Source organism: Lepidochelys olivacea (assembly GCF_965140295.1).
Source record: "Lepidochelys olivacea isolate rLepOli2 genome assembly, chromosome: 5".
Taxonomy (NCBI): domain Eukaryota; kingdom Metazoa; phylum Chordata; order Testudines; family Cheloniidae; genus Lepidochelys; species Lepidochelys olivacea.
The window spans coordinates 109,959,167-109,973,924 of NC_140415.1; the positions used below are offsets into that span (position 1 = coordinate 109,959,167).

At 39.4% G+C, this 14,758-nt stretch overlaps 1 protein-coding gene across 5 annotated transcripts in view; it reads right to left on the minus strand.

Annotated features, from left to right (window-relative positions):
* The window catches only part of FREM1 (FRAS1 related extracellular matrix 1), a 103,409-nt gene that overhangs the window by 68,184 nt on the left and 20,467 nt on the right, over nucleotides 1–14,758 (minus strand). For all 5 annotated transcript variants that reach the window (XM_084629298.1, XM_084629300.1, XM_084629299.1 and 2 more), the window contains exons 4-11: nucleotides 13,322–13,623; nucleotides 12,609–12,805; nucleotides 10,775–11,098; nucleotides 8,514–8,622; nucleotides 6,050–6,181; nucleotides 2,479–2,823; nucleotides 1,710–1,852; nucleotides 173–369 (exon numbers count right to left, since the gene is read on the minus strand). In XM_084629298.1, coding sequence (XP_084485424.1) covers nucleotides 173–369; nucleotides 1,710–1,852; nucleotides 2,479–2,823; nucleotides 6,050–6,181; nucleotides 8,514–8,622; nucleotides 10,775–11,098; nucleotides 12,609–12,805; nucleotides 13,322–13,623 — 1,749 coding nt within the window. The remainder of the gene's footprint in view (nucleotides 1–172; nucleotides 370–1,709; nucleotides 1,853–2,478; nucleotides 2,824–6,049; nucleotides 6,182–8,513; nucleotides 8,623–10,774; nucleotides 11,099–12,608; nucleotides 12,806–13,321; nucleotides 13,624–14,758) is intronic.

Consider the following 14,758-nt stretch of genomic DNA (forward strand, 5'->3'; position numbering starts at 1 on the left):
CACACCAGGTCCTGATCCTGCAGCTAACTCCACACAGGTAGGCTCATGCATGCAGGATTGGGAACTTAGTGTGTGCACACAGGCAACAGCCTTACTTTGCCACCAACACTTTCCCTGCCACTTGGTGCCTGCCATCTCCTGTGTTGAGGAGTGTACATTCACTCTCACATACCCATGAGTAGAAGAGAAAAATGGGGAGGTGGTTACTGTGTAGATGAGTTCCCTCTCTTGTGCTTCCATGTCTATGAAATGGAGATGTTTCTTAGTTAAGTGAGCTATCTTAGTTTCCTCGATAGTGAGGTGGCGGGTAACCCCGGAAGCTTCTTTTGGAAGCTGATCATCCACAGGAATAATGTGCACTATCACCACCTAGAGTAAAGAATACAGAAAAATATCATAGGGTTGGTAGAATGTTGGAAACACACTAAATGCTCTTAGAATCATTCTTAAAGGAAACCACCAGAGTTTATTTGGTTCATGTTTAAAATATTTGAACAAATCTTTTAAAATGGAAGTACATGTTTTAATTTAATTTTTCCTCCATCATGCATTCAATTGTAATATTGGTTATTCTTCCTTATTTGTTTGAGGGCCTTACTGGTTAAAACTCAAAATTTCTGTTTCATAGGAAATTTTGACATTTCAAAAGCTTTTTTCATTCTCATTTGGAACTAAAACAAATATTTTTGAAATTTCCTGCAGAACAGAAACAGAAGACAAGATATTTCAACCAGTAGTAAGTAGCAGCTGTCCTTAATGATTTTATATATTCTGTTATTTTTATTTTATTTTTAAACTATTACATTATCATGAAATAATGTAAAAATAATAAAAATAAATATAAAAGTAAAAAACTTTTTAAAAAATCCTAACATTTTAAAATTCTGAAATGAAAATTTGGAAATCGGAAATGAAATTCCAAAATGATTTTTTTGTTTTGAAACAAATAACTTCTTTGCAAGAATTCAAAATGGTCATATTTTTCAAAATGTTTCAATTTAGATAAAAGCAAAATTTTCCATCAAAAGCACATTTTGAGAAAAAATTCTGACCAGCTCTACTTACAGTTTACACTGTTTTGTTACTGTAGTGTTGTGCATAAGCACTGGTTGTCAAATATTTCTTAAAGACAAGAGGGCACTGAACTGTTGTTTTTTTTAAAAACATCCACACAGAAAAATAACTGATGGACTAATGTATAATATGTAACAGAAATATACAGGAGTGCACATTTTAAATCCACAAACCTTGGCAGTGTGCCTCTAAAGTCAAGGAAATATTAAATTCAGTCAGCTCAATCCTCAGGTGGTATAAATGGGTGCAAATCTATTTACTTCAAAGTGGCTACTGACAGTACTAGCTGAGGATCTAGCCCTTAGAATGAATTTGGCCTTTCATTTTAACACCTGGTACAATCTCCATTAACGCCTTTGAGACCTGAAAATATTCTCTCGTCAGACAAACATTAAAGAAACTAGGATTGCTGAGTTATAAATGAGGGGAGAATTTGGTCTGGAGAATTTTATTATTGGTAATAATGTGCACACGGAAAAGGACGCAGCTTGGTTTTCACATCCTAGGCTGTGCTTTTAGGACTGGAAGTTAGAAAGAGGGAAAAATCACAGGGTTTTCAACAATCCACTGTAGGAAGGTAGGTTGGTGTCCTGACATGAACTCCACACTCTGCAAGAAATCCTCAGACATAATACCTGTGGCTCTGAGAGATTGGGAGGGTCATGGCTATCACACAGGACAAACTCAAGGGAATCCTCAAATATTTCTGCTCCCAAGTGACGGTAGTAAATTAGTCCTTTAAACAGATCTCTCTGAAGGAAGCCAGTGACAGGATACCCTGTTGAATCAAAGAAGAAAAGAAAGCACATTTAATAGAGCTGTTTATAATTTTAATCACTGGTAAATTTGGTCATCTTGATCCTCATAAAGAAGAGACTTGTTATAAGGTTTTTCTTCTTTGTCCAGTGCATCCACTGAAAGAGATTGAAAACTCCGTCTTTATATCAGAAACTTTGATAAAACTTCATAATTGTTCAATATGAAGTAAAAGCATTCCCAGTGACATCTCTGAAGCCCAGTGACGAGGGAAAAAGGTGAATTTATACAAACAAAAATAACTATCTAACAAATCTAGCAAAGAGATTCTGTGTTGAGGTATGGAATAAAAGAACCCCCACACCCACCCTCTATTTAGCACAATCCGTGCCATCCTCTAATTTTCAGCTTGGTAGGAATCATTGCAGCAAGAAAGTCTCTTGACCACCCAAATTCCTCTAGCTAAGAAAGTACAACAGAAAAATATTCATAGATTGAGGTGACTCTGGGTTACATTCTGCTCTCAGTTACACCATTGTAAATCCAGAATAACTCCATTCAACTCAAAGGATTTACACCAAGGTAACCACGAGCACAGTTTGGCCCCCACAAAAGAAAGTTCATCTTGCTGTGGATTTCTTAGATTACCTATAAGGTTCGGCCCTGGTTTCTTCATGATTTCTCCAGCCTGTGGTGGTTTGGTAACATTAAAGAATATGTAGTCATCACTGGAGTCCATGTCAGAAGCTTGAAGCATGTAGCCCTGGATCAGAATGGTCTGCCCTTCATACAGTTCAATTACAACATTGCTGATAAGGAAAGGGGGGCTGTCATCTTTAGGCAGGATATTGATTGGAAACTTATGGCGAATACTGTGGTGGCCATCAAAGATCCTAAATACCACAAAATCCTTTGTAGAGTCACTGTCATCATGGTGGTAGCGAACAACCCCAGTCCTAAGGTCAGAGACCGTGAACATGAATCCTTTCCCTCCTGTCAAAACAATGAAAGAAACATTTCAAAGATGTGTAATTCGTATGAATTTTATTAAGGGGGGAAATACATGTCTGAGTTAGAAAAGCTTATTCAAAACCTATCTAAACAGAAAGTATTAACATGGTCCAGCATAGTTACTAAGCTATGTACTTTGCTAACAGTTACACAACTGTGGTGGCAAACAAAACTCCCCACAACATCCATTCTGTCATATAGACCATTTGAAGACATCAGTGTTTGCTATCTATCACTGTTTCTTAAAGCATCACTCACAATTTATTTTAAGCCCAAAGAGTATATGCTCTCTGATTACAGATCAATATTTCATTGTAAGCAAAAGGTAACATCCATTATTAATAATTATTATTATTTGTTTGTACCTAGAGGTCCCAGACAGGGATAGGACCTCCATTGTACTCAGCACCATATGCTCACACACAACTGTTCATTTAGGTAAAATGCCTTGAGTGTCAAATTCTGTCTCTAGAGCAGGGGATCTCTTCATGGGCACAGGGGCTGAATACTCTCCCACTTCAAGGCTATGGAGCACCACCACAGCCATCTCCAGCTGCAACAGTATTTCCAGACTCTGAAATTCCCTACTGGAGGAGGGTTTCCACCATAGCTGTGGATCCAATGGTTGCACACACACAATGCCCCACAAAAAACTCCTTGTGTGGTGGCACAGAGAGAGTTGCATACAACATTACTTTACAGTGCACAACAGGAGCAAAGCTCCCTTATGGAGCCTCTCTCTCAACAGTTATCCCAGCTGCCATGCCTTAGGACCACACCAGTTCCCTGGCTTCAGAAGCCTTCTTTGGTCCATAAACAGGCCCTATGATTTGGCACTTAGCATTGACAAATAATATAACATGGCATACTAAATAGTTGGTAGAAATTTTGAGCCTAATTCAATGCCCACTGAGGTTAACAAGAGTCTTTTCATTAGTTTCAATGGGCATTGCCTTTATTAGTCATCTCTATCAAACTAGTTATGCTTAACTGGCATGCTAAACTCCAGGTTTTCCTTGAAGGTTAGGATATCTAATTGACCTGTACTAGACCAAAAAAATAAGATATATGGCTGAAAAGTTTATTGAGGGCAAGCTTGTGGATTGCCCTGTGTGCCCATGGAATGGAGTTACTAGCATTGCTGGGAAAGCAACTTCTGTGAGCCAGATACATCTGGCTGCACAGGTGTGTGGGGAGTGAGAGGGAAAGGACCGGAGTATGGGAAGAGCATTGACTCTACCTCCCAACATGCCAGCTGGTGCATCTCCAGTATACAGGGAGATGTAATCTGCTCCAGTTAAAGGGCTGAATCAGAACACCTCCCCCCAAAGCAAGGAGGGAACCAGGGACCAGATTGTGTTTCTGAGTCCCAATTCTCTGTTTAGCTGCTGGGGCAGTACAGCTACACTTGCCTTATTCATGGCTAATGGTAAATCCCTGTCCTGAACTTATATATTACAGGGAATTCTGTGAAGCAATTATTTGTAAAATGACAACAATACACAACTATGATGGAAGACTCCAGACAACATTTTGCTGGAATATAAGACATATATCCTTTTGGATAGCTTATGTATTGCCTCTTCCTTTTATTTTCCTTTTTTAATATTTACTTTATTGTCTTGCACATATGTGTTTAGAACTCATTTATATTTTTGCATATCTGAAAATTCAATAACATTTTTAAAAGTTTAATGATTTTTCTTTTATTTCAACCACAGGATGGATTTCTTTTACTTAAACATTTAAAAAGAGAAAAATTACTTAGATCTTTAAAATTCTTTCAGTTTTATAATCAAAGCTATTAATAAAAGAAGAAAGGATTTTTAAGTGTATGATTTTTATATTGATAGTTTTTCTTTTTGCTCCAAAGAAACTACATTAACAGATTCCTGGAACCTCACTCTGATCATATTCATCTGTGGAGCTACACTAATGTAAAAATGGTGTTAATGGCACAGAGAATTAGGCCCATATATTTTTAAAGTAATAAAACTATTCCTCTGCACTTACTTATATAAGGAATGTTTAAGAATGTTGTAATGGTATGCAATAACATTCACTACATCAAAGATTAGCACCCTGAAAAGCCAAGTTTGGACTTGATTTACAGCAATATTGTAAAGGAGTTTAGGTCCAAAATTTGATCTATTTATAAAAATGTCTATAATCCGCTGGAGAATTAGATCCAGATTCTAAATAATACTTATATTTACTTAGAAGCTTTCCTCAGTTAGCAAGCTCCACTATTCTTTAGCCTCATCTTTAACACATTAGTGGCAAAGGAAAATAATTACATTTGAGTTAGGTCACTTTTACTCAAATTGAGTGAATAATTTATTGAGATATAGTTTATTTCCTTAAATTCACCTCTTTTTAGAGGATTTTTTAAAAGAATACCCAGTCTCAATACTTCCCTCTACTTTATTATTATTCAATAGCAGTAGAAGTAGCCAGACAGCAGAGGGAGCAAAACTATTAGGTAACAAACAAAACTGCTCCTAAAATAGCATTAATGTAACTAAAGACATAATCAAGGTGCTTTTGATAAAGAGGGAAGGAATAAATCCGTGCAGAGCAGTACTAGGTTTTTGCTCCCTCTGTTCAAATGCTGGCCATCTTAGTGTTAACTGAAATCCTGTATAGAACATAGTTTCAAAATCTTTTAAATCAGATACTGTTCAGTCATTTAGATCTTTGTGCCCATCAGTCAACCAGCTACAGAGTTTTTCTGTTTAGTGTATTTGTAGTATATAACACAACACAACACACACACACACAGAGTCAGCGAAGGAAATAAATGTAAACAATTGTTTATACAAAATAAAGAAGAAGAAGAAATAAAGATTGGGCCTTTCCATCCATCTTTTCCACCCGTGGGGCTCAAACCATATGAGATTTGGATCCAGACTAGCCATGGTTTTGGTTTTGCTAATGTATACGGAGTTTTGCAAAAGTAAAAATACCTCCAGTTTTGCTCTTCTCTACAAACAGCATAGACCAGTATAAAGACATTTGGGGCCTTACTGTCCTCCCAGAGATATTGGTTTTACATTGGTGTAACTCCATAGACTTCAGTGGTATTTAGGCATCTAACTTTCATTGATTTCAATGAGAGCTAGGGACCTAACTATCTTTGTGCATTCCACTTTAGTGGATCGAATACAATAATTTGTTTCCAATCCCTAAAGAGGAAATGGCAATTTACCTCTTACAGTGAGCCGTCCATGCTGTAAGCCGTCAACTGTAACCAAGCGAACACCCCTGATGTTGTCATTGTCCACTATTTGAAACTGTTGCCACGTGATTGGTCGGGACTGCCCTTCCAGGAGATCAAGGCCTACAAAGAACAGAGAATAGGTTCAGCAAAGCATGTGTTTATAACTGGATGGCATTCAAGGCTATCAAGTGAACCTATTGTAGTGCTTTGTGCAAATGGTCAGGAGAAAGAACAAATTAAATTCCACCAACATAATTGCCTGCTATCATAAATATAAAGGGAAGGGTAACCACCTTTCTGTTTACAATGCTATAAAATCCCTCCTGGCCAGAGGCAACATCCTGTTACCTGTAAAGGGTTAAGAAGATCAGCTAACCTGGCTGGCACCTGACCCAAAGGACCAATAAGGGGACAAGATACTTTCAAATCTTCGGGGGGGGGGGGAAGGCTTTTGTTTGTTCTCTTTGTTTACATGGTTGTTCTCTCTTGGGACTGAGAGAGGCCAGACAGAAATCCATCTTCTCCAACCCATCCTAATCCAAGTCTCCAGTATTGCAACCAGTATAGGTAAGCCAGGCAAGGTGGATTACTTCATCTTTTGTTTTATGTGAATTTTCCCTGTGTTAAGAGGGAGGTTTATTCCTGTTTTCTGTAACTAAGATTTTGCCCAGAAGGGGATCCTCTGTGTTTTGAATCTGAATACCGTATAAAGTATTTTCCTTCCTGATTTTACAGAGATGATTTTTACCTTTCTATTTTTTTTAATAAAATCCTTCTTTTAAGAATCTGACTGATTTTTCCTTTGTTCCAAGATCCAGGGGTTTGGGTCTTTGATGATTTTGTAACCAATTAGTTAGGATATTGTTCCCAAGCCTCCCCAGGAAAGGGGGTATGTAGGGTTTGGGGGGGTATTTTGGGGGAAGACGTCTCCAAGTGGGCTCTTTCCCTGTTCTTTGTTTAAAACACTTGGTGGTGGCAGCATACTGTTCAAGGACAAGGCAAAGTTTGTACTTTGGGGAAGTTTTTAACCTAAGCTGGTAAGAATAAGCTTAGGGGGTCTTTCATGTGGGTTCCCACATCTGTACCCTAGAGTTCAGAGTGGGGAAGGAACCCTGACACCTGCAAATAGGCATTTCAAAAATAACTTAAAGCCTTACTATCAGCTTTCATTCCAGGCACCAGACTAATTATTTTAGTCAATGTCACTCAGACCTCTGTTACAGAGGAATTAAACAGTTTGGTTCCCAGCTATCTAACAGACCAACTTCCTGCCTCAGTAAATCAGCTAAGGTATTCCTGTTGAGAGCTCATAGACTTGAATGTCCAGGAGATGGGAGGCTGGAGTTAGTGGAGTGCCTTTGGTTCTGGTATTCACTTCCTTTGTCAATGCAATAGAGCCCAAAGTTGGCTGACCTTCAAGGCACAGTGCATGGCCCAACTTTTTACTTAAGCATCCATTTCAGGTTGGGTTAGATACGTGGGTACTTTTCTCTAAGGGTAGGCTGAGGACTCTTCTTCTCAATCCTCCCTTCTATCATGACAACATGCTGCTACGGTCATCTTCAAGTGTTAGAGATGGGTTGGCCACTTATGCTGTCTATCTCAGAGATCAAACTTACTGCTTGATTTCAAAGGAATAGCACTGGCATGAATTTTGTCCATGATGTGTTTTCAGTTTATGTTTTTAATAGTAGTATACATGTGCCCATAGGTTTTTGAGACTAATGCAGATTTATAAATATTAACATAAATTAATACATTAATATTGTCAAAATAGCAGATAAGGCTAGAAAAGCCACACAACACCACTTTTAACTCCCTCTCCGACAGAATCCATTGGCCTGATTTAAGACAACACAGCAGACTCTCAATAAATAACATCAAAGATTCTCCTGGGTTAGCTAAACCCACACTCTCAGATTTTAAGGCCAAAAGGGACCATTATGATCATCTAGTTTGATCTGCTGCATAACACAGAACATAGCATTTTTCCAAGTGATTCCTACAACAAGTCTGTAACTTCTTTAGGACTGACCTCTGAACAGCAGGAAAACATAGGTTGTGCAGATTAATATACAAGGAGCAGAGGGAATTATATGGGAAACAAAATAGGAAGGAAGGTATTTTTTAAAAAAGTGGCAGAAAGTAAAATGTCATTACTGTATTTAATTAAGATACAGAATATCTTGATTTTCTCATACCCCCATTTCCTGCTTCTGTTACTCTGCATTTTCATTCTGTTTCATTTAGAACATAGAACATAGAACATTTGTTCTAGCTTCTATGACTGGGTCACACCAAAACAGAGAAGGAGAAACAAACAAACAAACACAAAACACACACACACACACCCTGAACTTTGAGCTGGTCAGACTGTGCATCCAGACCTGAACGTTGTACCTTCAACCCATCTCTGCATCAACATACATTTTGTAGCGAAATTCAATCTCACCTGTATTCCATGACACCCGAGGAGCATTTGTATCTGTTGTTCTGATGGAAATATGCACAGTGATTGGTGAACTCCTTTCAAAGTAGAAGTCATGAACCTCTAACTCCACCTGTTATATAAAAAAAATACCTTTGTTGAAAAAACAGGTTGAAATATCTTTGTCTAGGTGTGTACAAAGTATATGCAGCATGCAGATAACTGAAATATTAGTCTCTCTAAACTTCAAGGGATTTGGATACTGTGATAACCATAGTTATCAGTATGTTCAGTATGTTATTAAAACCCCTAGTTTTCTGTACCACCTTATAGCTCTGTTTTCCTGTGTTGCAATCTTTACAGTTAACACAGGGAAAATAAGATTAAATATAGTTGTAAATTTATATACATTAACAGGAAAGATACACATTTTAATTTTCACTAGGGTGGACTAAACTCACACAGGGGTTTTGCAACAGTAAATAGCTTTGGGGTACATTGCCTTGCTCAGCTTCTGCTTTTTAAATCTATCAGATGCTGGTAAATAAAAATGTGAGGAAAATTAAGTACAAGTTGTACAAAAAATAAAAATAAGTTTTTAAAAACATAAACACTTCCCAGGGATTCTGGAAGGTGACCCATCAGGCAGATTTTTAATTATAGTTTCCTTAGACAGCTGCTATTACTGCTTGAATTCCTGTGAGGGTCCCATGACCCTGCTGAACTAAAATAGACATGCCCTGTCAGCGTACTGGGATCAGACTCAGGTACCACAATATTTTACTGCATAGACCTTGTCACTCTATTTCCCTGCCTATTCGTTCTTCATCCCTTTGCCTTGCTTCTGACTTCCTGTCTCTTCACATATCTCGCCACTGTTAGAATGAACTCCTTTCCGCACCTCCTGACACCTGCAACTATCTACCTGGATCTCTTCCTGGACTCTTTCTCTCATCAAACTGCTTCTGAAAATACATAATTTCTGTCCTACCTCACCTCTTCTTTCTCCTTCCACAGTGTACTATTATTAAATGCTGTAACACCTAACGCAGCAAAATATTTATATCTAGAATAAAATATTGAGGAAAACATCATACAAAAATAAGTAAAACCCAGTGGCACAGACCTGACGTGAGGAACACAACTAAACACTGTGATGGGCAGAGTTGGAAAAGATGTGCAATTCATTTCTTTATGACTTAAAATATTTCTGTAATCTTAGTCTCACAATTTGGCGTTTCTGACGACAATAGATCGAGGGCAGGTCAACATTTAAAAAGCTGCAGCGGCATAGTTGCATCTCTGTAGCACTTCAGTGAAGACGTTACTACACTGACGAAAGAGCTTCTCCCATGGGCATAGCTAATTCACCTCAGCAAGAGGCGGTAGCTGAGTCAACAGGAGAAGCCCTCCCATCGACAGAGCACTGTCTACACCAGGGGTTAGGTCAATTGCCCAGGGGTGTGGATTTTTCACACCCCCGAGCAATGTAGTTATATTGATGTAAGTGTGTAGTGTAGACCTGGCCTAAATAAGTAGTGAACAGCAAAAGAACACCTGATTTGTGTTAGACTGCAGTAAACTGATGGGTCAGAATTAGTGACACACCTCATAATGAATTACAGCTGGGCAGTATACTCAGCAGACACTACCATTTAAGATTCAAAAGAAATAATAAAATATACATAGGGCTTGATTCTGATCTCACTTACACCAGCAAGAAACTTGAGTAACTCCACTGAAGTTGGTGGAGTTAGCAGATGTTAAACACATCAATGAGATTGGAATCAGGCCTATTGTCTGTATATAATACAAAGAATTTGCCACTAGGTTGCAGAGGTGATTTGCAGTAAACAGTGACCTGAGTCGACACAGAGAATGTGACTCTTGTAGTACCAGAAGGTAAGAATGTATGAAAATGTGTGAAAGGAAGTCAGTGCTCAATAAATGATGGGCAGGGATGTAAAGAGATAAGATCCCTTAAGTGATACATTTTGGTCAGTCAAGGTTGAGTTCTACAGTAGACTGAGGGGACATTTTAGAGGGTCTATGGTAGCTCATCAGAGTCACAGGATTCTCTTTCATGGGATTCCCAGCAGTAACAGCAGCAGACTTCAAAGAAAAATGTAATAAAAATATACCTCACATTTTAGTGAGGTATGTTCCCAATCAATAGAAAGATTCATTTTGCTCATAGATACCTATTACAAATGAACACCTCTATCGACAACTTACTGAATGCTAGAGGGGGGAAAAATAAGAGGCTCTGTATGTCCCATTGTTACCTCATAATTCCTCCTCTCTGTATGGCTGTTGTTTGGAGGCTGATATGCTATAAGCATCTCACTGAGATCTTTCCACGTGAAGGAGGTGATAGGCTTGGTATGGTCTAACAGATGAGTGATGTAGCCTTGTGGGGGTGGCTTGGTAATGTTGAACACTAGCAGGGATTTGGGTGTTTCACTGTCTTCAGCATCCACCGTTGTTGTTGTCATGGGGCTCAAAATAAACTGGTCCACCTCCAGGATGAACATAGCCATGAAGGCAGCTCTGGGGTTTTGGTTGGGAATGGCACCTTTGATTCGGATAGGGAGCCATGCATGCTCTGTCTATGAAAGGAAGAAGAGTCAGGGTAAAATATAGTTCAAGTAAGATTTTATATGAGTACTCCAGTGGTATTTAAGCATACTGTATGCCTAAGGTTAAGCACATGTTTATTTCCTTTGTTGAACTGAGTCCTAAAGAACTAACCCACTGGTTTTCAACTTTTTTTTATGTTGGGTTCCCCCTGCCATTTTATGGGAAGGGCAGGATAATCATGACCCTCACATTGAGAACCTATAAACTATTAAGGAGCTGCTTTGGCCCCGCCCCCTGAAGCTGTAAATCATGCCATGCTTGGAGGAGGAGTTAAAAGGAAGGAAACTCCACTCAGATGGTGGGAACCCTGGGAAGGTAACAGGCTGTTGAGCTCCCTATTCCCCAGGAGAGATCTGCCAGCCAATAGTGCCTCTGCTCTTGCAGAAAGGAGGACACAGATCCCCTGGGCTAAGTGGGAAGAGACTGAGACTTATACTGGAGACCCAGTGGACTCTGGGGCAGACTGTGATATTTCCAAGGCTCTCTGAAGTAAGAGAGGCTGATACCCTCACTGAAGCGGCCTACGGGTTTCTTGCTTTTCGTTTTTGCTTTTATTTAACTTTGGTTCCTGACTGTGGATGGTTTTGTTTGTTTCACCTGCAATCCTGAGAGGGGAAGAAACAGCCAGAAGGCCTTGGCTGGAGGGTTGAGCACTGGCCCTTCTAGACTGACATGCCCCACAACACCTGCAGGGGTGTGGGCAATTAGAACCACTCACCTGTGCTCCCCATTTAGCTCCAGAAAGGGGTGCTCTGCCCAGAACAGATCAATGACAGCATCTCAAAGTAGTTATGCTGACATTAACTAATGCTCACTGCCCTACTGTGATGTAGGTTGCAGAGGTGGTATTATCTGCAGTGTACAAATAGGGACACCAACTAACAAAGATGTTAAAGACAAATTCTAATTTGGGGTGATTCTGTTTTTGGGTGCTCAACTTGAGATTCCAAGGGCCTGATTTTCACAGGTGCTGAGCATCTGCAGCTCCTATTGACTTCAGCTAAAATTGTGGGTCTCACGGCCCCTGCAAATTAGTTCTTCAATATCTTAAGTTGGGCTTCCAAAATTACTGTCTACCTTTGAAAAACTGGTCTTAAGTGATTTGGTCAGGAAGGTCACATTAGTAGCAGGGCTAAGAATAGAAGCCTTGACCTTGAGTCCTATACTTTAATCACTACACAGGCTCTCACTATGAGGTTATTACACAAAGCAATTCAGTTACTGATAATGGTTGTGATGTCATGCATAATAATTTTTCCTATTCCTCACCATCCCACTCCTTCCCTCCCTGCCCCTTTTTATACTTAGTGGTTGCTGCTCTGAGTATTCAAGCTATTGGGTAGCATTTGCCCCCCCAGTGTAACTCCATTTACTTCAGTGGAATTATGGCACCCATTAATTTGGCCATTGTCTACTCACACAAATAAAATCATGAACATGACAGAATATCAGAAACTACACAGCTGTATAAAACTCTACCTTGTGCAGAGTTTTGCTTCTGCTGTCTGTGAGGTCCAGCCTGATAGGAATATAATCAATGTTGGGTGAAGGAGGGTCAAGATGCTGATATCTAATTCCCATCAGCAAAAATTCCTCACAGCTCATTTTGGTGTTCTGAATCACCTTCAGTTCTGGAACACAGTTCCCACTCGCGCACCTTTGACTTGTTCTGTGCTCTATAATCCAATAGAAGCTGTAGTAAAATATTTGTTTAAACAATAAACTTGATAAACAGTACAGAAAAGCTCAATTTAGCTCAGCTAAAAGTGCAGTAAAAGGGCAATGTAACATAGCATAGGACTCCTTTCCCTCCTCTCTCTCCCTAAATAACAAGTGTGTTGGGTTGACTGACATTTCCCAGCTCTAACTTCAGTTTCTTTGTTGTGTTTCTGGTCAAGTTAGCCTTTCATTCTGGCTCAGATATTAATCCAACAACACCATGCCCAAAGCCTTGAAGCTTTATCGTAGATCTTCAGACAAAGACATAGCCAATTTTGGAGGACTGAGCACCTCCATTTTAACTTCCATTTTATCCCTAATATCTTCCTACTCTCTCTGACTCTTAGTTGCATCACCACATCCATTTTAAGTAACAGATCTTAGCAATGCATATGAAGGAAACTATTGTGGCAGGTATTCTGCCCACTCTCTTTGTAAATGTTGTTAAGACAAACAATTAAAGCATATCATACTGGATCTAGGGAAGAAGCTATGAGGTTGATCTCCACGAGGCTCTTCTTGCTGAGGTTCTCCAATGACAAGTTGACCATGGGCTGGAAGAAGAGTTTCTAAAGAGGCAAGTCTGATTGTACACTCCAGGTTTGTCTTCTTGTCATAGTCAAAAGTGAGCACATTCTTGTCAATCTCCCTGGACAGGCCATAAAACTCAGGGACCTCCAGCACATTGGTGCTCATTTTGATGATATTACAATCTGGCTCAAGTAATTGAACTTGAAGGATGAACATTTCTGTGAATGTTTCTGTTTCTGTAAATCTGTCGAGGATAAAAAATAATTAGTAATATGTCATTACAACTTCCCTCCATTGGCTGTGAATTCAGCATGATCCTCAACTCTGAAATTCCCCATTTCTGCGCATCTCCTTGTCACCACATAACTAGGTGATCAAGTTCTATGACCCTGATAGAGGTGCAGGACTTTTCTCCTGACTCACCCTGATATTGAGGGCTCTGGCTTGGAGGTGCAGAGTTGTTTCCATGGACTCATCCCAAACCAGGTCTTTCTTATTTGTTTGAATCTGGGATAATAAAGGATTTGATTGTCTTATAAAGCATATAGAATTTAGGGCAGGGACAAAGGGGTCTCAGGAAACAACGGTGGGAACAACCAAGCTCAGGGAATTTTATGGCAGCTGTCATGTAGGTGAGCTATAAAGGTGTTCCCAGAAATACATGAGTGAGTTTGCACTCTATCCATTGTATATGCACTATGCTAGGAAACACAGGGTAGGAATGCTACTTACTTACATGCCATTTCTATGACAATGCCAGTGTATGCCACTTTTTCAGTTTTACCACAGCTGGAATTTATCAGTGTCTTCTCACCTTGATTATTTCAACTCCCTTCTCTGAGGCATCTCCAAATCTTAGATCTCCAGACTCCAGAAGGTGCAGAATATTGCATCCTACCTTTTCACACGTATTAAAAACGTGATCACACCACCCTCATGGTCAGACTCCACTGACTCCCTATTCATTTCAGAATCCAGTTCAAAATTGTTCTCCTTGTTTTAAAAAAACTCCCCAAGAACTTGTTCCACTTATCTCATGGACCTGATTTCTCTCTCTCTTCCCCACTCCTGCACCACTATTCCAGTTTCCTCCTCTTCCAATACTGGCTTCTGCTCTGTTTCTTCACACATCCTTACTATTGCTGATCCACAAATCTTCTTTGTAGCTCTTGCCATCTGGCTGTGCCTTCCTGTACCTCCTCTGTACATGCTAATAGATCAATTAGAAACCCTGTATCATCCTCTTATTGATCTGTCTTTCTCTCAGATGGATCATGTGATCTAACATTACACTGTTCACATGTTTATGGAAGTTAGACCTGCACATCTGATGTGATAAACAACATTACACCTTTAACATCAAAATGGACACAGGACTC